The sequence below is a fragment of the Triturus cristatus genome, chromosome 3_1, assembly GCF_964204655.1.
Source record: "Triturus cristatus chromosome 3_1, aTriCri1.1, whole genome shotgun sequence".
In the NCBI taxonomy this organism is placed as follows: domain Eukaryota; kingdom Metazoa; phylum Chordata; class Amphibia; order Caudata; family Salamandridae; genus Triturus; species Triturus cristatus.
The window spans coordinates 637,523,238-637,549,044 of NC_140583.1; the positions used below are offsets into that span (position 1 = coordinate 637,523,238).

Here is a 25,807-nt window from a genome sequence, read left to right on the forward strand (position 1 = left end):
GTATAACTCAATAGCATTTTTTAAGTTAGCACCATGTACGCAAGTAAAAAAAGAATTACCTCATAGAAAAATACCACATCTGATGTTTCTTCTTTTTTTCCCCACGCACTATTTAAAAAAAACAACATATCATTGGTTAGAACAGCAACAACAAAGTCAGTGAAAACATACAACAGTATTGCACAAAAATAAATGTATCTCATGAAGGAAGGTGGTCACAACCATCCAAGTTCATGTTTCACAATACTAGCACCGGTAACCATGAATCACTTGAAAGGCATGCAGTAGACCTGTGGCTGAAATTCCTGGAAATGTCTTTAATTATTAAAAAATGTTGTACAGGCAGGTCGAAGACGCTCATATTAGGATTACAGACAAACGCTATAATGCGCACTACTCTACAGATTAATTTAACCATTATAAATGTGGCGAAAGCTGGCTAAAATCACATCGCAAAACTGACATCCAGCGGGTGGTGTGGGCAGGTGGAGGGGGGGGCACACAAAAGAAATTAAAATCTCAGGAAAAATAAGGATTCTGTATCACTTAAAAAGATCAATGTCTATAGTAGAAATTCCACCTGCAGACCATGCACCGATTTGAGCAGCAGACATCCAATGGTCGAAACTAACTATCAGACATATAGGGTGACATTTTCTTTAAAACAATCAGAATTGAGAAGATGTAAAGTAGTGTACAATAAAGAAATAAAAGTTAACTGAGGCATGAAAAAGTGCACACATGGAAACAAAAATATTGAGAGAAGGAAATATTATATAAAATGTAATTAGTGCAGTTTGAAAAATATATAATGCTAGGTTTCAAATCGGACCCTTCCTGCAAGTTCCATGTGCCCTGGCCCCAACATTAGTTTAAAAAAAAATAAACTCTAGCACAAAGAAAGGGACCAAGGAAACACCATGGTACACCACCAATGAAGGAGGAAATGGTCGCTCGACCAACCAATAACCTCCATTACTTGAAAGTCATTGAGACAACTAGTTATCATTGGGTACAATACTTTGCAAGATTTAATATATTTTTAAATGTTACATTTAAATAATTTAAATTGCGGATGGTGTAGGATATACATGGATTTACATAATATCTCGAGTCGTACACAAACGTGAAGAATAGAGGGGTAATGAAGGACATAATGGATTTGCTAGGGGCAAATACATGATCAGATAGTCCACACTTTGAGAGTGCCCTTTAACAGCCTCTTCATCTAAAAATAGAAAATGGGTATTTAGACCAATGAAGCCCATAAGTGTCATAATCAAGTGAAAATTCACATTATACATTAGGCCCTGCAGGCTATTGTGATGTTAAAAAAAACAAGCATTAGGTCTCGCATTACTAAATGTTTCAGTTATTGGGGTTGCATTATTATCAGCAACGCTAATAGCTCAAACTTTTACTAATGCGAGACCTATTGCATTGCAAATGCTTGTTCACTGTGTAAACGTATTTGTAAACAATTAATAGCACATAATACAAACTGTTTTTGGGCATTTTAGGAGTTCATTGCTACCAACCGAACCCCATTATGTCATCCTTAGAATAATGACAGATTAAACCCTGCAAGGATTGACACTTATGCCTTGAACGATAGATACATTGAGCTCTTTGAAGTGGTCATATATCAAACTGAGCGCTTTTACCAGGATCTTAACCTGCCATCTGCAAGAAGCACATGGAGCTCTAAAAAAGTATCAACCCAGTGAGATATACTACATAAGGTCCAGACCTGCACATACATGCTACAATCAGCAGGCACATTAACCCGCTGAGCTATTCTAGGATGATTCAAACCCGAGAATGCACATAGATCACTCCACTACAAGTGTTATGTTACAGGTGTTAAAATACCGTGATAAGTGCTTCAACATATAGCTCTCTGCGGCAGGTGTCTTAGCCCTCTAGGCTAGCTCAAAATGTATCCGGTCTGTGACCAATGAAATAAGCCAGAGTAACTTTATGAACGCGTTTTTTATGATTGCCTATTTTGTGGAGGTAGAGTTTGTAACCCAGGCTAATGTTCGTAATTCGAGGACTATGTAAAGCACTCCAATTACAGTAACTTCATTTTACAGTTTTGTTCCACAAACAACTTTTTTCTTCCATTCACCACATCTCGCCCGGTGCACAATGTCCACGAAATGCACAGACAGGTCAACATAACAACCTGCACAGAGGTCACGTTGATAAACAACACCTGGTGCCTCAAGCCCCGCCTCTCATTCATCACAGAACAGAAGGCACACACCTGCTTGAAGCCCAGCCACACAAACACTCTTCTCCGGTAACACAGGCCGCTCTCACGAGCACTCGTGACTCGCCGACATCAACTCGGAAGGAATCACATGGGAGCTTACAAATGCAGACAAAGCATTGCTAAGGAGGGACTAACAAGCCTGTTAACGAATCAGAAGTAACTATTTAACATGCACGGTTACTGTTGTGACGTTGTTCCACGTAAAATTACGAATGGGGTAGGATTACTGGCACAATAATTGGTGTGCCATGTTTACAGACATGTTAACATATGATGGGGCATAATTACTACCCAGACACTTTCTGAAGCAGCTGATGGCATGCACAATAACTGATGGGGCACGGTTACTGGCACACTAGCTCACAGTGCATGATTACTGTCACAATAACAGTTAATCTTTGTGCTCAGGACAACAATTTCATTACTGCCGATGTAAAACGTGGCACACGGCTCTGCTGTGTATTACTTAATGAACGGGCACGTTTGAAGAATTCTAAAAGCGGGTGATGCCTTTTAATTTAGGGAAAAAAAACAGTGGATTCGCTGCTCCTTAAAACCACAACTCATGAATTTTGATGCGTTAAATAGCCGTGGCCCTAAATTCGTGAGACTTGATGGGAAATCGTGTTTGCTGCGAGGCTGCTTGTGCCCGGAAACCTGAGGATCGGAGACCGCAGCCCGGCGCTCGATTTACGGGAGACTGAAAGCCGTGCATTCTGACATTGCGTTTGACAGCTCGATAAGTAATAGGGGATTGGGACATTGCTGTTAGTGAGTAGCCAGGCAGTCATCTATGCCGTCAGAGTTGACGTTTGCCAAGGACTCGCTGAATGGGAATGTAGGCTGCGGGGGGCACGCGGTGGGGGATGCAGGCCGGAGCTCGAGCTGCACCGTCCTTTCAGCGCGAGCGGTCAAATGGGTGCCGACACTGCTGCATAACGCCAGCATAAATCACCCGCGCGCATTCATTCTTCAGCACGGACTCTTAGAAGCCGGCGGCATGGCTAACCAGTGGTGCGCGCGTACCACATAGGAACAGGGGCAAGGGAGCACGGCAGCGAGGCAAAACGCGCGTTACTGCGCATCCTAGACTCCAGTGGGAATGGGTGACGCAAAGGCAGGACATGCGCCCGCCTTTGCCCAATTGCGTGCCTTTTTTAAAAAATAAAAAAAAAACACACGAAACCTAATGGCAGCCAGCGAGAGCAAAACCACACACTCTAGCGTCTGGTCAGCTTTCAAAACCCCGTTTTTCACCTACTAAATGTCTTGCGCTGCGCGAGCAGTGCTACATATTGCAACGCTAGGTGCAAGACCTAAAAAAGCACGTTTCCACCCAAAGGGGTCCCAGAAAGTACTAGTGTTTGATCGTTTGGGCAGCTGAGGGAGGTTGAATGGTTTAAGAAAGAATGTATGGCAAGATGGCTATGACCTCTACTTGTTTGAACTACCCTGTACTTCTAATAGACGGTGGGGTGAAACTAGGTCCTTCTGCTTTGCGCTACCTAAACTTACGATGTATGAGGGGAGCTTATATCTGCAGTCTCTTCATTACTGGTGTAAATGCAAGGGAATCATTATTTATCGATGACCTGGAATGTGTGCGGTCTGGCCGGTTGTGTCAAGCTACACTAAGTCTACTAATACTTACGCAGGCACAAATTTCCATAGCTTTACTTGAGGAGACTCCTCTAACGCAGCAAACATTGAAGTCCCTCAGTAAGCGGTGGAGGGGCACAGCAATTGGCACGACTTACACTGGCTATGCCAGAGGTGCCTTGATATGGGCAGCTCCAGGCACTCCACTACAAATAATGCGCATGCGCGTTCCGTTAACACTCCTCCTCCCCCCAAGCCGCTTTAAGATCTTAGAAGGCTCTCCAGATGGTCGCCCACTGTCCCTGGTCTCAATTTATGCGCCTAACTCAGGGCAGTCCACATTGTTACAGACGTTAACTCCAGCAATTCTTAGGGAACCCTTGGTTCCTACTTACTGGGGGGGGGGGTGACTACAATGGCGTACCCGACCTAGTCACGGATCGCTCTCGTCCTCCCCTCCCTGGGGCACCGGCTTTTGGGCTTGCACACCATATGTCCACTTGGGCCACACACATGCAGTTGTTTGACAGCTGGCATGCAAAACACCCCACAGATCGAACATATTCACACTACTCCACACTCCACGACCTATACACTCCCATAGATGCTATTTATTGCACAGAAACAGCATTGACACGTGACCCACGCTGACTACTTAGCTCACACGTTATCGGACTACAGCCCCCTACAAATTCAACTGACCTGGGGCGCCTCCAGACCTAGTATACCAACTTAGCGCCTCCCTTTGGAGGCACTTTGTGACCCTGCTTTGAGCGCCACCATATCGCAATCCATAACCTCATACTTTCAAACTAATGATGGAACAGCCACACATGCCGGCATTGAATGCGACGCCCTCAAGGTGGTCTTGCGCTGACAGGTCATACAGGCAGTGTAGGCGCTCGTATGTCCCTATGTAGGGAACTACAAGAATTAGAAACTGAAATACAATGCGAAATCAAGGCCCCTATGGACCCACACAATACCCTCACTTACTAAATCAAGATTAGCACACAAGGAAACACAGGATAAACTATGTGTCCTAGACTATAAGCAATATTTGGCTAGGCGACAAAGCAGGCAAGACACTTGCATGGTTGTTGAAAAGCAATCTTACGCAACCACCCATCACTGCAATATATGCCCTGGAAGTCAACTTAATCAACACACAGGAGCAAATAAACAATTCCTTCTATAAAAATACTACACAACGCTATATAAAGCCTCCTTATGAGGTCGTACCGTCCATTATTAACCTTGGATTACAAAATCTTAGGAAAATTGCTAGCCACCAGGCTAGTGGAGGCTGTCCCACTGCTAGTCCAGACAGACCAAAACGGGTTTGGCAGACGCACGGGTATTAGAAATGGGGGTCTCTAGTCGACAGTGGCTGGCACCAATGTCGAATAGTGACCCTTCTTCCTAAGTCAGAGTAAGGGGGCTACACCCTTTGATAACCCCTGCTCAACCCTGTGGTAACGTGGCACAAACAGACAGGCCTATCTCAGAGGCAGTGTGTGAAGCATTTAGGACCATACACAACAACGCAGGAAAGACGCTACAAAATAGACACAAGTAGTTATAAAAATTAGTTATCTTTATATAGATTAAACACAAAACTGAGAAATGCTCAAGGAACCACAATGCACGTAATTACTTATTCGTCTCAAGAGCGATGAAAGCACTTGTGGTGCGGATGGAACGAACTTGGTTCGGAGCCGGGATCTGTGCAACCTGGTGATGCACAAGGTACAAGGTACTTAGGATATAAAGGGGCACGGGGCACAGCTCCTCAGGGAAGGTGCGGGATGACAGGCGGACCCCCAGCGGCCACAGTTCCTGGGAGGTGGCGATCCGCAGCGTGCACTCACGATAATCCTGGGACGGGTGAAAGTGGCACCCAGGGGTGCACACGGAAGTTGACAAGGCTCCCGATGTGGGGCTAGCGAGGGCACTCAGCGGCGCAGTTCTTCAGCTGCAGCAGCCCACGATAGCAATAGCGAGGATTCTTGTGGCAAAGTAGGGATGGACACCCAGCGGCACAACTTCTCAATGGCGGCGGCCCAAAACAGTGATAGTAAGGACTCCTGTAGCAAAGCCAATGTGGGCCTGCAGCGTCACAGCTCCTCGGCTGCAGCGGCCCACAGTGGCGGTGTTACCGATTCTCGTAGTAGGGAAAATGCGGGCACTCAGCGGCACAGCTCCTCAGCGGCAGCAGCCCACAATAGCGACAACAAGGTTTTTCTTAGCAAGGCCAAGGTAGGCACTCAGCGGCACAGCTCCTCGGCTGCAGCGACCCACAATGGCAATAGCAATAGTTTCCGTAGATAAGGCAAATGTGGGCATTCAGCGGCACAGCTCCCCAGCTGCAGCGGCCCACAATGGCGATAGCAATAGTTTCCGTAGATAAGGCAAATGCGGGCGTTCCCCACAGTAGACCCAGAGGCCTTGGATTTCTCGACAGAGGCCTCACCTGTGAGTAGAATTTCTCTCAATAGGAATCTGGGCTGCTGATGAATAAAGTCTAATATCCCTAAGACGTGAGCAGGAGGCAAGCTCGATTCAGGCCCTTGGGTAGTTGCTTCAGTGGATGGATCAAAGTTTCAAAGTCCTCTCCCTCTCGTTTACACGGCCAGAGGTTCGTCTTGGCATCCCGAAGTTACACACCACGAACGGGTTTCAGTTCAGATCTTTATACCCCCAAAGTCTTTGTTCTTGAGAAAGTCACAAATCACTCGACCCGACCAGAACCAGTTTGATGTCGACTTGGGTCACTTTATTTACGAGGCTGCACCCTCCCTTCCAGGGAGAGGGGCCCACCATCTGACACCCAGCGGGAGGTGGAGCCATCATTCACCTTGCCAGGCACAGCCCTGCTCCGATCAAAGGGGTCACCCCTCCCCATACTTCAACGGCAGATTGCTCCATTCGACCCAGGTCGGCCCCGGCCTGCCCTGGCTCTCTAAACCAGACAACCAATACACATACCAGTGAAACACACAGAAAGACTTAGACAAAAAGATACCTACTTTCCAAAAGCGGCAGTTGCACACGTAGAACATAAAGACAATCACTACTACCAGATGCACGTTAATATTTGGAGCAGAAGCATACCAAATACGATCTCCCTAGCATGTTCCTTGGTACTACTAGGTCAACACCGGCTCATCAGTTATTTTATAATAAGGAGCATTTGCGCTGTGTCACTGAATGGCAGTGGCACAGCGCCCAGAACATCGAACGCCAGCAACCATGAAGGAGACATAAACGACAAAAATGGAAGGGAGTCCTACGCCAATGGTGCCAGATCTAACACGCGTCTCCTCCAGCTGAAATGTGGGGAGAACTACCAACCCCCTGGGAGTTATCATCACGGAGGTGGAAAAATCTGGACAGACCGCCAGCGTGTTCTGTACCAGGGCGGTGTTCCACCGTAAAGTCCATACCCTGTAGAGAAATGGACCACCGCAACAACTTTGGATTCTCCCCCCTCATCTGCATCTGCCATCTGAGGGGCCTGTGGTCTGTCTGAACCCGGAAGTGAGTCCCAAACAGGTATGGCCTCAGCTTCTTCAATGCCCAGACCACAGCAAATGCCTCACGTTCAATTGCACTCCACCTCTGTTCCCGGGGGAGCAACCTTCTACTAATAAAAGCCACATGTTGGTCTAGGCCTTCCTCATTGACCTGTGACAGAACGGCCCCCACACCATGCTCGGAAGCGTCTGTCTAGACAACAAATTTGTTTGAAAAGTTGGGCGCCTGAAGTACTGGTGCGGAGCACATGGCAGTCTTCAGGGCATCAAAAGCTTTCCGACAGGTGTCAGTCCAGTTCACTATCTTTAGCTGCTTTGTTGCCATACTCCTTGACAAACCTCCTGTAATAACCTGGGAGTCCTAAAAAGGCTCTCACCTGTGTCTGGGACCTTGGGGGCTCCCAAGCCAGGATGGTTTCAATCTTGGGTTGCAGGGGCGCCCCCTGGCCGCTCCCCACTCTGATGTCCTAAGTACACCACCGAACCCTGCCCAATCTGGCACTTGCTTGCCTTGATTGTGAGGCCCGCCTTTCGGAGGGCCATCAACACTTCCCAGAGGTGGCGCTGGTGGTCCTCCCATGAGGAACTAAACACTGCAATGTCATCCAGGTAGGCGGCGCTGAAATCTTCCAACCCAACCAACACTCTGTTGACCAACCTCAGAAAGGTGGCAGGGACATTCTTCATCCCAAAGGGCATCACCCGGAACTGGTAGTGCCAGTCAGGTGTGGAGAACGCCGACCTCTCCTTTGCCCCATCGGTCAAGGCAATCTGCCAGAACCCAGATGTGAAATCAAACGTGCTGAGGAACCGTGCAGGCCCCAGCGGATCTATGAGCTCATCAGCTCTGGGGATGGGGTGCGCGTCAGTCTTGGTGACTGATTTGAGACCTCGGTAGTCCACGCACAACCGAAGTTCTGGGGTGGCATCAGGCACCGCAGCCTTGGGTACCAGGACCACTGGGCTGGACCAAGGGGTGCTAGAGCACCCAATCACCCCTAAAGCAAACATTTTGGAGACCTCCTCCTTAATGTACACTCTGACCCGGTCAGTCACTCGGTAAGCCTTATGCTTCACGGGAGGACTATCCCCAGTGTCCACGTCATGGACACACCAATCAGTGACACTAGGTGCCAGGGAGAACAGATCACTGAATTGTCCCAACAGTTGGCGACAATCACTCTGCTGCTCAGGGGTCAGTGTGGTGGAGAGGACCACACCCTCCACTGACCCATCTTTCTCCTCTGTCCACGTGAGGTCAGGCAGAGGCTCACTCTCCTCTTCCGTTCCAGCATCTGTAGCGAGAAGCATGCCCACTTCAGACCTCTCAAAGTGGGGCTTCAGGCGGTTGACATGCAGGACCCGCAGAAGGTTCCTGGGAGACTGCAAGTCCACCAAGTAGGTAACAGGACTCTTGCGCTCCACCACCTCAAAGGGGCCGGTCCACTTATCCTGGAGCGCACAGGGCTCCACTGGGGCCATGACCCAAACCTTTTGACCAGGCTGAAACTCGATCAGATTGGCATTGTGATCGTGCCAGCGTTTCATCTCTTCCTGGCTGGCTTCCAGATTTGCCTCAGCAAGTTTCCTGAAACGCCGAGTTTGGTTCCTGAAGGCCGGCATGTAGCTAAACACATCCTAGGGAGGCTTTCTGGGAGATTGCTCCCAGCCTTCCTTGACCAAACTCAGAGGCCCTCTTACCGGGTGACCATAGAGCAGTTCAAAGGGAGTGAACCCTAGAGACTTATGTGGCACCTCACGGTAAGCAAACAACAGGCATGGCAAGAGGACGTCCCACTTGCGCCTCATGGGCTCCTCTAGGCCCATAATCATGCCCTTAAAGGTCCGGTTGAATCTCTCAACCAGCCCGTTACCTAGGGGTGGTAAGGAGTCGTGAACTTGTACGTTACTCCGCACTCCTCCCACAGAGACTTCAAATATTTGGAAATGAAGTTAGTATCCCTATTGGACACCACCTCTCTGGGGAATCCCACACGGGAGAAAATCCCCATCAGTGCACGTCCCACCACGGGGGCAGTCACTGTCCTGAGGGGGATGGCTTCAAGGTACCGGGTGACATGCTCCACCAAGACCAGGATGAACCTGATGCCCATGACTGTCTTGGGGTCTAGAGGCCCCACAATGTGAATGCCCACTCGCTCGGAGTACTGACAACCGGGAAGGGTTGGAACGGGGCCTTGATCTTCCCCCCACTCTTTCCACTTGCCTGGCAAGTCTCACACGTCCTGCAGTGAGCATCTGAGCTCTTACGCATCTGGGGCCAATAAAAGTGGGTGACCAGCCTCTCAAAGGTCTTAGTCTGCCCCAGATGTCCGGCCAATGGTACATCGTGAGCCAACCCCAGTAGGAAGGCTCTGAAGCGCTGGGGCCCTACCAGCACACGGGCTGACCCAGGCTCAGCAGCCTTAGGCTCCCTGTAAAGGAGGTCATTCTCCCAATAGATCAGATGTGATCCTGACTGATCACCTGCTGCCTGGGCTGTGGCCTGCCGCCACAGTCCCTCGGGAGAAGGGCACGTTCTCTGCTTTTCACAAAATTCCTCCCTGGTGGGCCCTCCTTCCTGCTGCCAATGGGTAGGTCCCCCAGTTCGGCTACTTGTTCTCCTGTAGGTTCCAGGGCATCCCCCTCAAGGTCTGCTCCTTACTGGACCGTGGGAACCATGGGGGCCGGTTTCCCATGCCCCCTGCCTCTTCTCTTTAAGGCAGGGGCCTGGGCCATACTTTCAAGGCTCCAGGTCCTTCTGAACATCCTTACTGGCTGCCATGGACCGAGTGGTCGCACACGCCCACTCAGGCAGACCCAACATTTCCAAATGAGACTTCCTCTCCACCGTAGCCCATGGGGAGTTCTCTAAATCGTTGCCCAACAGACAGTCAACCGGCATGGCTGGCCTCACAGCTACTTGTAGAGTTCCTGAGACCCCCCCCCCACTCAAAGGGAACTTGAGCCACTTCACACTGGCTCTCAGAGTTGTCTGCTGACACTACTGGGCAGAATGCATGGGGGACAATCTGCTCTTTGGACACCAACCAGGAGCTGACAGCAGTCACACTAGCCCCGGTGTCCCTCAGAGCCTCCACCCTATGGCCATTGATTGTTACCCACTGCCTACCCTTCTTAGTGTTAGCAGGCAGTGCGAGGTTAGGGACCTTTTCAAACTCTCCTAGCGAGACAAGGGTCAATTCTACGGGATCCCATCCACTTTGGACACCCATCTCTTCCCCTCCCAGGGCTACACTGGCAATCTGGCAGGGGGGTGCACGGGGTGGTGCATTGGTGTCCTTCAGGGGACACTGAGGATAATAATACCTGTGGCCCACTTGACCACACTTAAATCAAGTAAGGGGCCCCCTCTGAACAGGCCTACCTGTCGGGGGCACTGGCTTCTTATCAGGGGGAGACTGGGACACCACTCCTTGGTTCCCTGGGTAATTATTTTGGGGCCCTCTCTGGAACTCTCTCCGTTTACCCCTGTCCCCCCCCCCACTCCTCTGCTGGGGCCCCTGCCCCCTTTTGGCGAAGTCTCCCACAAGACCCTTGCGAACCCGGGTGCGAACCCAGTTGTCTGCCTCCTCAGCAAGCTTCCTAGGGTTAGTGAGCTTGCTATCAACAAGGTGCAGGCGTAGCTCTGGAAAACAGTTATTAGATAAATGCTCCCATGCGAACAAGTCATACAACTGCTCAAAGGTTTCCACTTTGCTACCTTTTACCCAGCGATCCATTGCTCTGCAAACGAAAGACACATATTCAACCCAAGTGGTACCCTCTAGCTTCTTGCAGGTCCTAAATCTCTGCCTGTACATTTCTGGGGTCAAACCGTAACGCGTCATCAAGGCCTCTTTCGTATGGGCATACACCATCCTGCTCTGCTCAGGCAGGTCTAACAGGGTATCCCTCCCATCACTCACAAAGCGTCCCCACAACCCCGCTCCCCAATCCTTCTCAGGGACCCGGTGGGACACCATGGCTATCTCGTATGCGGCAAACCATTGCCCAATATCCTCACTCTTATGGAAATCCTTGATGACATCCTTGGGTATGTACACTCTACTCTCGGTAGGTACTAAAGGTATGCTGCCACCAGAGGGGGAGATCTCCAAACTCTAAGCTTTGATCTCCAACTCCCTCAATGCTCTCTGATGTTCAAGTTTCATTTTCTCCAGTTCAAATGCCAACCAATTATTCTCAATATCCAATTTTTTGCTCTCTAGGTCCTTCTGACCTTCCAATTTGGCCATCTGCAAACTATGCCTCCTATCTCTCTCTCTGTCCGCCATCTCTTCTGGAGACAGACTATGAGGACACACTAGTACCTGGGTTGGAAAGTGCCTTACCTCCCACTAAACCCACCTCCTCATCCTCATCCTGCTACCCTCCAGCGTCCTCTTCCTCATTCCTGGCGGATTCTCTCGCCTTCATCCTGGCCTTAAGGGCCTTCTGATATTCCTCCTTCCTAGAAAGGCCCGCAATAGGGACGGTGAATCGCTTGCAAAAAGACATTAGCTGTTTGGCAGTGTATGTTTCTAACCTATCTTCCTCAAAGAGGAGATTCTCCGAAGCATTGGAGGCTGGCCTTCCCAGTGTAGACATGACTGGTAACTACAGTCAACAATAGGACAGAGCCAACCAAAAAATTACCTGGCTGACAATCACAGTCCGCACAGAACAACAAACAAACTTGGCTGGCAATCACAGTCAGCAATAGAACCAAAATCACCTGGCTGGCAATCACAGTCAGCAATAGAACCAAAATCCCCTGGCTGGCAATCGCAGTCAGCACACAAAAACAAAAATACTTGGCTGGCAATCGCAGTCAGCAATAGAACCAACATCACCTGGCTGGCAATCACAGTCAGCACAGAACAACAAAAAATACTTGGCTGGCAACCATAGTCAGCAATAGAACCAAAATCAAACCGTACGTGGTTTACCCTCACTAGTAGCGTACACTGGTTATTGTATGTGGATCACAAATGCAAGTCCTGATCCTCACCGCTGACCACCAATGTTAGAAATGGGGGTCTCTAGTCGACAGTGGCTGGCGCCGATGTCAAATAGTGACCCTTCTTCCTAAATCAGAGTAAGGGAGCTACACCCTTTGATAACCCCTGCTCAACCCTGTGGTATCGTAGCACGAGCAGACAGGCCTATCTCAGAGGCAGTGTGTGAAGCATTTAGGACCATAAACAACAACGCAGGAAAGACGCTACAAAATAGACACCACAAGTAGTTATAAAAAATAGTTCTCTTTATATAGATTAAACACGAAACTGAGAAATGCTCAAGGAACCACAATGCATGTAATTACAGATTCGTCTCAAGAGCGATGAAAGCACTTGTGCGTGCGCGGGGAACGAACATGGTTCGGAGCCGAGATCTATGCGACCCGGTGATGTACAAGGTAATTAGGATGTAAAGGGGCACGGGGCACAGCTCCTCAGCGAAGGTGCGGGGTGACAGGCTGACCCCCAGCGGCCACAGTTCCTGGGCGGTGGCGATCCGCAGCGTGCACTCACGATAATCCTGGGACGGGTAAAAGCGGCACCCAGCGGTGCACGCGGAAGTTGACAAGGCTCCCGATGTGGGGCTAGCGTGGGCACTCAGCGGCGCAGCTCTTCAGCTGCAGCGGCACACGATAGCGATAGCGATGATTCTTGTGGCAAAGAAGGGATGGACACTCAGCGGCAAAACTTCTCAATGACGGCGGCCCAAAACAGTGATAGTAAGGACTCCTGTAGCAAAGCCAATGAGGGCCTGCAGCAACACAGGTCCTCGGCTGCAGCGGCCCACAGTGGCTGTGGTACTGATTCTCGTAGTAGGGAAAATGCGGGCACTCAGCGGCACAGCTCCTCGGCTGCAGCGGCCCACAATGGCGATAGCAATAGTTTCCGTAGACAAGGCAAATACGGGCACTCAGCGGCACAGCTCCTCGGCTGCAGCGGCCCACAATGGCGATAGCATTAGTTTCCGTAGGCAAGCAAATGCGGGCGTTCCCCACAGTAGATCTAGAGGCCTTGGATTTCTCGACAGAGGCCTCACCTGTGAGTAGGATTTCTCTCAATAGGAAACCGGGCTGCTGATGAATGAAGTCTAATATCCCTGAGACTTCAGCAGGAGGCAAGCTCGATTCAGGCCCTTGGGTAGTTGCTTCAGTGGATGGATCAAAGTTTCAAAGTCCTCTCCCTCTCGTTTACAAGGCCAGAGGTTAGTCTTGGCATCTCGAAGTTACACACCATGAAAGGGTTTCAGCTCAGATCTTTATACCCCCAAAGTCTTTGTTCTTGAGAAAGTCACAAATCACTCTACCCGGCCAGAACCAGTTTGATGTTGACTTGGGTCACTTTATTTACGAGGCTGCATCCTCCCTTCCAGGGAGAGGGGCCCACCATCAGACACCCAGCGGGAGGTGGAGCCATCATTCACCTTGCCAGGCACAGCCCTGCTCAGATCAAAGGGGTCACCCCTCCCCATACTTCAACGGCAGATTGCTCCATTCGACCCAGGTCGGCCCCGGCCTGCCCTGGCTCTCTAAACCAGACAACCAATACACATTCCAGTGAAACACACAGAAAGACTTAGACAAAAAGATACCTACTTTCCAAAAGCGGCAGTTGCACACGCAGAACATAAAGACAATCACTACTACCAGATGCACGTTAATATTTGGAGCGGAAGCATACCAAATTCGATCTCCCTAGCATGGTCCTTGGTACTACTAGGACTACACTGGTTCATCAGTTATTTTATAATAAGGAGCATTTGTGCTGCGTCGCTGAATGGCAGTGGCACAGCGCCCACAACATCTAATGCCAGCAACCATGAAGGCGACATAAACTACAAAAATGGAAGGGAGACATACGCCAATGGTGCCAGGTCTAACACCGGGGCTAAATCTTCGCTTATTCAAATTACTAGAATGGGCCCAAACGACAACTGAGCAGCACTGAATCGCCGCCTTAGACATAGAAAAAGCTTTCAACACCCTATGATGGGACTACTTATCGGCAGTGCTGGCTCGGTTTCGGCATAGGGCCCAAGTTTCTAAGTTGGGTGAAAATACTATATACCAGCCCACGAGCCCGGGTGAAAACGGGCCGCGTTACCTACCTGCCCTTTGATATCGAGCGAGGCACCAGGCAGGGTTGTCCGCTCTCACCAATCCTTTTTGCCCTGTCCAAGGAGCCTATGGCCTGCACGCTTCGCAGTCATGTCATAGACTGGGGCATACGTAAATTGTGTCCCTTTACGCGGATGATGCCCTGATTTACCTTCACATCAGGCTGGGGCACTCAAGGTTCTAATTAAACTACTAGACGCCCATGCTCGGCTATCGGGTTTGCAAATTAACTTGGACAAGTCGGTCTTATTCCCAATGTCACCCATACCGTTGGAGCGGAGGCGGCGGCCGCCCCACTCGTCACAACATATGATTCATTTAAATACTTGGGGGTCCAAGTTTACCACTTTTCATCTGACTTGATAGACAGAAACTTGGGCAAGGCTAGGGCCACACTCCCATTCTAGACCACTCTCTCGCTCTCCCCCAGGGGCCGGATAGCCATTTCCAAGATGCTCCTCCTCCCTAGGTTCCTATACTTTTTCACGATCCTCCCTTACAGACTGCCTCAGAAACTATTCAATGACCTACGGTCACTGCTCATCTCCTTGATATGGTGCAACTCCAGGGCAAGGGTAGCACTCGAAGCTTCATTTCCCCATATCGGAGGGCGAACTAGGAGCGCCCAATTACGAGCTATACTACGCAGCCACCCAGCTCCAGTGGCCCATGCGTTGGCTTCCAAAAAAGAACCTATCTGATCTGGACACCTGGGCAGTGTCGTTACCGCAGCCAGCTCGGCTCGAGTGGTTGTCAGGCTCTAAAACTCTGCTTCAGCAGACAGAGGGATCCATTCTGATGCTGGTAGCCCATGACGTCTGGTCGAAATACGTATTATCCAGATGCCGTCCCCCACCATACGCCCCAGATCTCCCCATGGAGACATTACCAGGGACATACACCCGCCTAAAGCACCCAGAATTGGCTTAGTAGCTGACAGCCGGACTGACAATGTGGGGTGACATGTTTACTGACTCAACCCTATGCGATTGCGACACTCTGATGGACGACTATGGTGTGTCACCTGGGACTTTCCTTCTCTAAGCGACATTAACACAACAGGCAACACGAATTTGGGGGGACATAAGTACAGTACCTACAACTTCCAAAGCCTTGCAGACACTATTGCAAGCGGGACAGGCAGGAAAGCCATCACGGCCATTTATAACTCTTTAAGAGCAGACAGATCCCCCTAATTAACTCCGCTACGAGAATACTGGATGAGGGCACTATCCACTGAAATAACAGATAAACAATGGAAGCAATACGTGGGGAACCCCAAGATAATCTCAATGAACGTCAGACTAAAATTCACTCAATTTAACTATTTACACCACGCATGATAAACCCCCCCCCATAGGCTGACGCATATGTTCCCGACCTCCATTGATATATGCCCCAGATGCCATAACTCGGATGCCAACTTTGTGCATATGGTCTGGATGTGCCCTCACATCACGACATACTGGGAGAAAGTTTCAGATATACTGTCGTCAGCAGCGGGAACCACAATCCCAACCCAGGGTGCGCACTACTTGCTAGGCATTACAAAACGTAATGCACGTCGCAAGAACCTCAACAAATTTGACTTAGCACTGGTTCTGGCCAAAAGTACACTGGTTATGGCCTGGAAAACCCTGGCAGGCCCTTCCACCAAACACTGGTTGATTGCCCTCCGGCTGGCCCTGGTGGCCGAACACGAGATACTGGCATCCCAGACCCCCACGTCCAGGGCACAACCCGTAGACTGGCAACATTAAGTAACCATCATTGAATCCAGCCTTAGCAAAACACACGCTCACTTCTAACATATCAGTGGCGCCTACGCCAGTCAGTGGACACGACTAGGACAACCTGCGTACTCACTCCGAGGCATACACAAGGTAAAGGGGGGTGGCGTGGTGTGTGTGTGTGTGTGTGTGTGTGTGTGTGTGTGTGTGTGTGTGTGTGTGTGTGTGTCAATTTCTGCACGCAATTTAAGCAGATTACAGGTCTAAGATTACTCACACATTCTTCATGATCAACTGTATGTTTTCTGTTTACAGGGGAGAGCCAATGACTATGTTGTGGATGAGCTATGTAACATTGCTATGTTTAAATTTAAATATTACGGGCAATAGTCTTGTCTTTTAGTGAACATCAGTTATTGACCGGATGAAAGCACATTACCCATCTTGGCTATAAGACCACTGAAACCAGTTTACCTGCAGTCACAGACAGAAAAAGTCACTTTATAATAATTAGATTAACTTAGTAGTACTATTTTCACGTGGGTCGCACTCCGCTGGTCTTTAGCAAGTAGCCCCATAGGATTCTGGATGATAGAGTAGCAGCGGCGAGTACACCTATGCTACGAAGTGTAATAATAAATGCCATCCCTGGACACGTGTTTCGAGGTAGTTGCCTCTCGTCAGCAGGGAGCAGGACTGTGTGGGGGGTGCCGTAGACTGCCAAAAGATATGAGGTTTAAGTACCTTTCGTGGCGGCGCGCGGGTGCAGACTCCAGGCTCGTCAGCCAATCGCTCAGGGAGCTTCAAACATTATTTTCACGTGGGTCGCACTCCGCTGGTCTTTAGCAAGTAGCCCCATAGGATTCTGGATGATAGAGTAGCAGCGGCGAGTACACCTATGCTACGAAGTGTAATAATAAATGCCATCCCTGGACACGTGTTTCGAGGTAGTTGCCTCTCGTCAGCAGGGAGCAGGACTGTGTGGGGGGTGCCGTAGACTGCCAAAAGATATGAGGTTTAAGTACCTTTCGTGGCGGCGCGCGGGTGCAGACTCCAGGCTCGTCAGCCAATCGCTCAGGGAGCTTCAAACATTATTTTCACGTGGGTCGCACTCCGCTGGTCTTTAGCAAGTAGCCCCATAGGATTCTGGATGATAGAGTAGCAGCGGCGAGTACACCTATGCTACGAAGTGTAATAATAAATGCCATCCCTGGACACGTGTTTCGAGGTAGTTGCCTCTCGTCAGCAGGGAGCAGGACTGTGTGGGGGGTGCCGTAGACTGCCAAAAGATATGAGGTTTAAGTACCTTTCGTGGCGGCGCGCGGGTGCAGACTCCAGGCTCGTCAGCCAATCGCTCAGGGAGCTTCAAACATTATTTTCACGTGGGTCGCACTCCGCTGGTCTTTAGCAAGTAGCCCCATAGGATTCTGGATGATAGAGTAGCAGCGGCGAGTACACCTATGCTACGAAGTGTAATAATAAATGCCATCCCTGGACACGTGTTTCGAGGTAGTTGCCTCTCGTCAGCAGGGAGCAGGACTGTGTGGGGGGTGCCGTAGACTGCCAAAAGATATGAGGTTTAAGTACCTTTCGTGGCGGCGCGCGGGTGCAGACTCCAGGCTCGTCAGCCAATCGCTCAGGGAGCTTCAAACATTATTTTCACGTGGGTCGCACTCCGCTGGTCTTTAGCAAGTAGCCCCATAGGATTCTGGATGATAGAGTAGCAGCTCTGACACCAGCGCTGACGAGCCTGGTGTCTGCACCTGCGCGCCTTGAAAGGTACTTTACCTATATATTTTGGCAGTCTACTTGGCACCCCGCATACCTACCTGCTCCCTGCTGACGAGAGGCAATTACCTCGAAACACGTGTCCAGGGATGGCATTATTTCACATACTCGTGGCATAGGCGTACTCACCGCTGCCACTACATTATCCAGAATTCTTTGGGGCTATTTGCTAGTATGACGAGCAGTGTCGCGACCCACTACGTAAACTATTTAAAGCTCTTTCGAGCGACTTTGGGCTGACGAGCCTGGTGTCTGCACCTGCGCGCCTTGAAAGGTACTTTACCTATATATTTTGGCAGTCTACTTGGCACCCCGCATACCTACCTGCTCCCTGCTGACGAGAGGCAATTACCTCGAAACACGTGTCCAGGGATGGCATTATTTCACATACTCGTGGCATAGGCGTACTCACCGCTGCCACTACATTATCCAGAATTCTTTGGGGCTATTTGCTAGTATGACGAGCAGTGTCGCGACCCACTACGTAAACTATTTAAAGCTCTTTCGAGCGACTTTGGGCTGACGAGCCTGGTGTCTGCACCTGCGCGCCTTGAAAGGTACTTTACCTATATATTTTGGCAGTCTACTTGGCACCCCGCATACCTACCTGCTCCCTGCTGACGAGAGGCAATTACCTCGAAACACGTGTCCAGGGATGGCATTATTTCACATACTCGTGGCATAGGCGTACTCACCGCTGCCACTACATTATCCAGAATTCTTTGGGGCTATTTGCTAGTATGACGAGCAGTGTCGCGACCCACTACGTAAACTATTTAAAGCTCTTTCGAGCGACTTTGGGCTGACGAGCCTGGTGTCTGCACCTGCGCGCCTTGAAAGGTACTTTACCTATATATTTTGGCAGTCTACTTGGCACCCCGCATACCTACCTGCTCCCTGCTGACGAGAGGCAATTACCTCGAAACACGTGTCCAGGGATGGCATTATTTCACATACTCGTGGCATAGGCGTACTCACCGCTGCCACTACATTATCCAGAATTCTTTGGGGCTATTTGCTAGTATGACGAGCAGTGTCGCGACCCACTACGTAAACTATTTAAAGCTCTTTCGAGCGACTTTGGGCTGACGAGCCTGGTGTCTGCACCTGCGCGCCTTGAAAGGTACTTTACCTATATATTTTGGCAGTCTACTTGGCACCCCGCATACCTACCTGCTCCCTGCTGACGAGAGGCAATTACCTCGAAACACGTGTCCAGGGATGGCATTATTTCACATACTCGTGGCATAGGCGTACTCACCGCTGCCACTACATTATCCAGAATTCTTTGGGGCTATTTGCTAGTATGACGAGCAGTGTCGCGACCCACTACGTAAACTATTTAAAGCTCTTTCGAGCGACTTTGGGCTGACGAGCCTGGTGTCTGCACCTGCGCGCCTTGAAAGGTACTTTACCTATATATTTTGGCAGTCTACTTGGCACCCCGCATACCTACCTGCTCCCTGCTGACGAGAGGCAATTACCTCGAAACACGTGTCCAGGGATGGCATTATTTCACATACTCGTGGCATAGGCGTACTCACCGCTGCCACTACATTATCCAGAATTCTTTGGGGCTATTTGCTAGTATGACGAGCAGTGTCGCGACCCACTACGTAAACTATTTAAAGCTCTTTCGAGCGACTTTGGGCTGACGAGCCTGGTGTCTGCACCTGCGCGCCTTGAAAGGTACTTTACCTATATATTTTGGCAGTCTACTTGGCACCCCGCATACCTACCTGCTCCCTGCTGACGAGAGGCAATTACCTCGAAACACGTGTCCAGGGATGGCATTATTTCACATACTCGTGGCATAGGCGTACTCACCGCTGCCACTACATTATCCAGAATTCTTTGGGGCTATTTGCTAGTATGACGAGCAGTGTCGCGACCCACTACGTAAACTATTTAAAGCTCTTTCGAGCGACTTTGGGCTGACGAGCCTGGTGTCTGCACCTGCGCGCCTTGAAAGGTACTTTACCTATATATTTTGGCAGTCTACTTGGCACCCCGCATACCTACCTGCTCCCTGCTGACGAGAGGCAATTACCTCGAAACACGTGTCCAGGGATGGCATTATTTCACATACTCGTGGCATAGGCGTACTCACCGCTGCCACTACATTATCCAGAATTCTTTGGGGCTATTTGCTAGTATGACGAGCAGTGTCGCGACCCACTACGTAAACTATTTAAAGCTCTTTCGAGCGACTTTGGGCTGACGAGCCTGGTGTCTGCACCTGCGCGCCTTGAAAGGTACTTTACCTATATATTTTGGCAGTCTACTTGGCACCCCGCATACCTACCTGCTCCCTGCTGACGAGAGGCAATTACCTCGAAACACGTGTCCAGGGATGGCATTATTTCACATACTCGTGGCATAGGCGTACTCACCGCTGCCACTACATTATCCAGAATTCTTTGGGGCTATTTGCTAGTATGACGAGCAGTGTCGCGACCCACTACGTAAACTATTTAAAGCTCTTTCGAGCGACTTTGGGCTGACGAGCCTGGTGTCTGCACCTGCGCGCCTTGAAAGGTACTTTACCTATATATTTTGGCAGTCTACTTGGCACCCCGCATACCTACCTGCTCCCTGCTGACGAGAGGCAATTACCTCGAAACACGTGTCCAGGGATGGCATTATTTCACATACTCGTGGCATAGGCGTACTCACCGCTGCCACTACATTATCCAGAATTCTTTGGGGCTATTTGCTAGTATGACGAGCAGTGTCGCGACCCACTACGTAAACTATTTAAAGCTCTTTCGAGCGACTTTGGGCTGACGAGCCTGGTGTCTGCACCTGCGCGCCTTGAAAGGTACTTTACCTATATATTTTGGCAGTCTACTTGGCACCCCGCATACCTACCTGCTCCCTGCTGACGAGAGGCAATTACCTCGAAACACGTGTCCAGGGATGGCATTATTTCACATACTCGTGGCATAGGCGTACTCACCGCTGCCACTACATTATCCAGAATTCTTTGGGGCTATTTGCTAGTATGACGAGCAGTGTCGCGACCCACTACGTAAACTATAACTTAGTAGTACTGTCTATTCATTTTTCCCCCCTTTTTCGCTGTGCCTATACTACAGGAGTAAAACAAATATACACAACATATAGGCAAAAGCATCACATAATAGACACGGGGGGGGGTCCAGATCATTACTTACAGTGAATGGTCAACACACAATTGCTCCATACAAGACAACTGAGAAGTCCAATTATTCATTCTTGGTTCGGTTGTTTCTAAAAGCTTTATGCGCTTCTATAAACACACATGCTGGTGGGTCCTGTGACAAGAACCACTGGGTGGGGTACAGTGATACACAAAGTTATGAGAATCCCCAAATTTCCTTATTTTCCCCCCTCAGGCGCACCTGTATCTTGAAGGATGGTCTGAACTCAAACATTTATGATGCCACAACAGCAATGCTGCATCAGAGCAATCAACATTATTTGGCAACCTGAATAAATATCGGGGCGTGGCTAAGATGGTGGCCGCAATAGGCGCACTGAAGTGAGCTCCGTGCATGGCCCAAAGAATATTCTGCATTTACTGTCCCCATCCATCTCCAATCCTTCCAGAAATGTCAGCTCGCCGCAGAGAGGCGACACCACCCGATATGATTCCTAATGAGCAGCATGCCTGTTTCCACACTGCCTGCAGGCATGAGGCATCAACCGGCGCGCTGGACCCTGATTGAGGCAGAGGACTGTGTAGCCCCGCACCTGTGCGGTTGACATGCACCTGTGTCGCCGGGGTCAGTGGAGGCATGCTGGGGGGGAAGGGGACACAAGAACGGAGGTGTGTGCAGTCTGTGGGAGGCGCCTAGGTCAAGTGCCGTTGGAGGAACATGAAACGCAGGGATACTGCCCAGCTGACAACCTGAAACTGCTGAGGCCTGTATGCGGAGGGCCCTTAACTAAGGTCCTTGGAGCTTGCGGCCCGGCCTCTGCCTGTCCCGGGATCGCAGCCAGTGGGTCCTGTTGTCACCCCTACAGTAGTGTCAGCGTGGTGCTGAACGGCCAACTTTGGGTGGTATGCCCGGCTCCTCCAGTGTCCCCAACTGCCCCCTGAGGAGGTGGCCTCGGCGTGGGCTCACTCTCCAATTACTCGGCTGGACTGGGGAACATCTTGGGGGTACATCGTACCAGACTGCTTATGATCTGTGTGCCCGCCCTCTCGCAGGAGGTAGTTCAGGCCGCTGGCCGCACGGATCTGACACACCTGGTCACAATTGCTGAGATTCAGTGCTACATCTCCCCTGCACACATCGCCCAGTGCCTGGAACAGTTTCTGCATGTTCCATTTATGGCGGATTCCCATCCCTTCTGGTGTTACCACTGCCCATCTGCAACTTGCCCCAAAACGGACACGCCTTGCTAAAGGGCCCTACAGCGTTATCAAGGGGCGAGTCAGTTGCTGTTGTACACCTCACGGCTGTCTCAAATGTGTAGCTAATTTCACTGAGCAATTGCGCTACGTGTGGCTACTCTGGCAGACACTCAATTGACTTTCAACTGTGAAGATATCGTGGCAGACACTCAATTGACTTTCAACTGTGAAGATATATGCCACACTGTCTTCTTGTCCCCTACTGCCCTGGATAATCCAGGTACATGGAAGACCCCTCCTAAATTGCATGACTTTGCCAGTCCTTCTGGCTTCTGCATCAGAGATTTATTGAGTCAGAAAAATATGTGCCTCCCTCTCTGAGGCTCCCGAGTTGTACAGGTCTGCGCCCTGCTCCACATCTGCTGACTAGGATGCTCTAGGAATACTTGCATTAACTTTAACTCTAGGCAGCCTGCCTTCTTTTCTGCAACTTTGCATCTACGACTAGTGACAACACTGGCCCTCCCCTGGAGGGTGAACCAAATTAGCTCTGATTCCCCCTAGCAGGGGTACATCTTTTCTTTCCCAGTGGCTGCCCGCTTGTGTCCGGGTGTCTTCTGCTGCGACTCCCGGGCATTGCTGCACCTGCTGCCTCTTGTCCACCCCTGGGATCGCCCAGACTGGTTTACAATCGATTCCTGAATCACTGGAGTACAGATACTGCCTTTTCTTTGTACCTGCTGCTACCTGCAGTTACCCTAAGGCGTATTAGTACCTGGCCACATACCACACACACAATGGTATGTTTGCAGCCCGACAAAACCCCAGGAACTATGGTTGACATCCGGAGTGGTGTAGAGACCACAACTGTTACTGAGGCTGCGGGTTAGTCCAATGCAGCCATACTCTCAGAGTACTACCGCTGCTTTGATGAACTCTTGTCCGCTGTACAGGACATTAAAGCCACCCTTGAACCCAAAATAGACACATTAAGCATAGATATGGGCCTCCTCTGAGAAGATCACAAGAAACTAAAAGACAGTGTTGAGAACACAGTCAACGCTTGCTGTCTTGAGGCCTACGGTGGCAGACTCTGACAAGCGTCTTTGGGTCATGCAGGAGGAGATAGATTATATTCAAAGGAGAGTAAATGATCAAGAAGGTAGATCGAGGCGGAATAATGTAGGAATTGAGGGCCTAAATATGGAACTGTACCTAGAAGACTGGTTTGTAAACACGATATTGCAGGGAAAGCAATCGTCCTTTTCTGTTGAATGTGCCCACAGAGTACTTGAGAGACCTCCCCCTCCTGGTGCCACTCCACGACCAGTGGTTGCCCACCTCTTCAACTACGGGGATAGAGACCATATCCTGCAAGTAACACAGGCCAGAGATCCTTGGTCAGCAGGAAATGGCCAAGTATACATTTATCCTAATTACAAATTAGAAGTCCAGCGCCGCAGGTCCTCCTTCATAACAGTAAAGAAGTGCCTTCTCGACCATGGCATCAAATATGCACTGCAATTCCCAGATACACTCTGGATCGTTCATGAGGGCACCACATCCATTTGCTCAATGCCAGAAGATTTCTGGTCTTGGTTGGAACGCAGAGGCATCACATCCCCTTCAGAGGTTAAGATGGACCCTCCTCCTACATGGAAAGCACAAAGACACCGTAAATCACGCAACAGGCACGTCCTGATGGTCCTACTAAGGAACAGGCGGCTAGGGAGAGGGCTCAGGCGTGGGCCGATGGAGAGCGACGCATGGTAACCTCAACCCCCACAAGATCTGAAACTGAGAACCGACCTGATAAATCTCCAGAAGTGACTACTTCACAGATTGCCGAAATACTAGGTGGCGGCCTGCGTGACACAGCTCAGACAGCGGAGGACTTGATATTGGTTGCAGTTCCAGTTCTGGTAAATCTGGTGATCTAAATTTCCTACGAAGATTTTCATTATGTTCATGTGGACAGTGTGACATGCTGCAGGGCTTGTGGAGGGGGAAAGGGAGGGGTTTAGGGTGTGTGGTGTGCCTGGGATGTACGACATATGCACGTCACAATGGCCGCCAACGTTGTTGCGGATGTGGGGACATTTTTGTTATTGACCTGGAATGTACGTGGGCTAGCAAGTTATACAAAGCGATATAGTGCTTATCAATACCTACGTAGATGCCAGATTCAGACGCTGAGCCTCCAGGAGACGCACCTGACAGCCCCCAACCGAATAGCTATGCTCAAGCGTTGGAGGGGCCCAGTGGTAGGGACCATATAGTCTAGATATGATAGGGAAGTTCAAATCTGGGTGGCACTAGGAGTACCTCTTGAGGTGTTGCATACCAGACACAGACGGAAAGTATGTGGTGTTGGAGGGACTGCTAGACATCTACCCTTATATCGTTATATGCGCCCAATACCAACCAGGCTCCTTTTCTACACTCCTCAACGCCGGCACTATAGCACAACACTTTGGCGCCCAGTTACTGGGGAGGGGACTTCAATTGCACTCCGGACCTATATATGACCGCACCCGCCCCCAGTACATGGGGTTCAATCGATCTCCCTTACACAACATTTGCAAAAGTCGGCCTCTAATACTCAGATGCAGGACGCCTGGTGCGGCCGTAATCCTGTGTCTATTGAGTACTCATTATTCGTGTCTTTATAACTTGCACACCTCTCTTACTGTAGCTGTTTCTAGATGGAGTGGCTCTTCCACATAAACAGGCATTTCGGCAGGCGGATTTGGAGGCTCCGCTTACTGCAATTGAAATTTCAGATGCAATCAAACAAATGGCACAGAGTAGGCCATTTGAGTTTAATACCACTGTTTAATCACATTACGTTTCACGTCTGCATAAGGTTTACACCACAGTGTTCGCCGAAGTTTACCCACCCCCTCCCCCAGAGAGGAAGAAATGGTTATGCTACCCAAACCAGACAGCGATCCATTGCTCTTGGGGTCATACCGTCCACACTCTGTCTTCTGAACTCAGACTATAAGATTCTTGGGAAAGTGCTAGCCAACAGATGGATTCCTATAGTGTAGCATGTAGTACATCAAGATCAATTGAGGTTCAGCCCTGGTAAGAATACATTTTTGAACCTGTGCCATGTGAGATGGGTGTGCACCTTTGGGTCGCATCCCTTGACATTGAGAAGGCATTACACCCTGGGTGGGGTTATCTAATGGAGATACTCTGTCAATTCGGAATGGGGCCTAAATTAATCAAGTGGGCCTCTTTGCTGCAGAACTTGCCCTTGGCTCGAGCAAAAACTGGTTCCACATTTGCTGGTCCATTTATCGGGCGTGGCACCCACCAAGTTTGCCCCCCTATCCTAATAATTTTCACGCTCACAATAAAGCCACTGGCTTGTGCGCCAAGTGTTGG

General features: G+C 49.9%; 1 protein-coding gene across 7 annotated transcripts in view; it reads right to left on the bottom strand.

Moving 5' to 3' along the window:
* ZWILCH (zwilch kinetochore protein) overlaps positions 1 to 25,807 on the bottom strand; it is a 479,149-nt gene that overhangs the window by 411,538 nt on the left and 41,804 nt on the right. For all 7 annotated transcript variants that reach the window (XM_085644606.1, XM_085644607.1, XM_085644608.1 and 4 more), the window contains exon 2: positions 60 to 108. In XM_085644606.1, the coding sequence (XP_085500732.1) occupies positions 60 to 108 (49 nt within the window). The remainder of the gene's footprint in view (positions 1 to 59; positions 109 to 25,807) is intronic.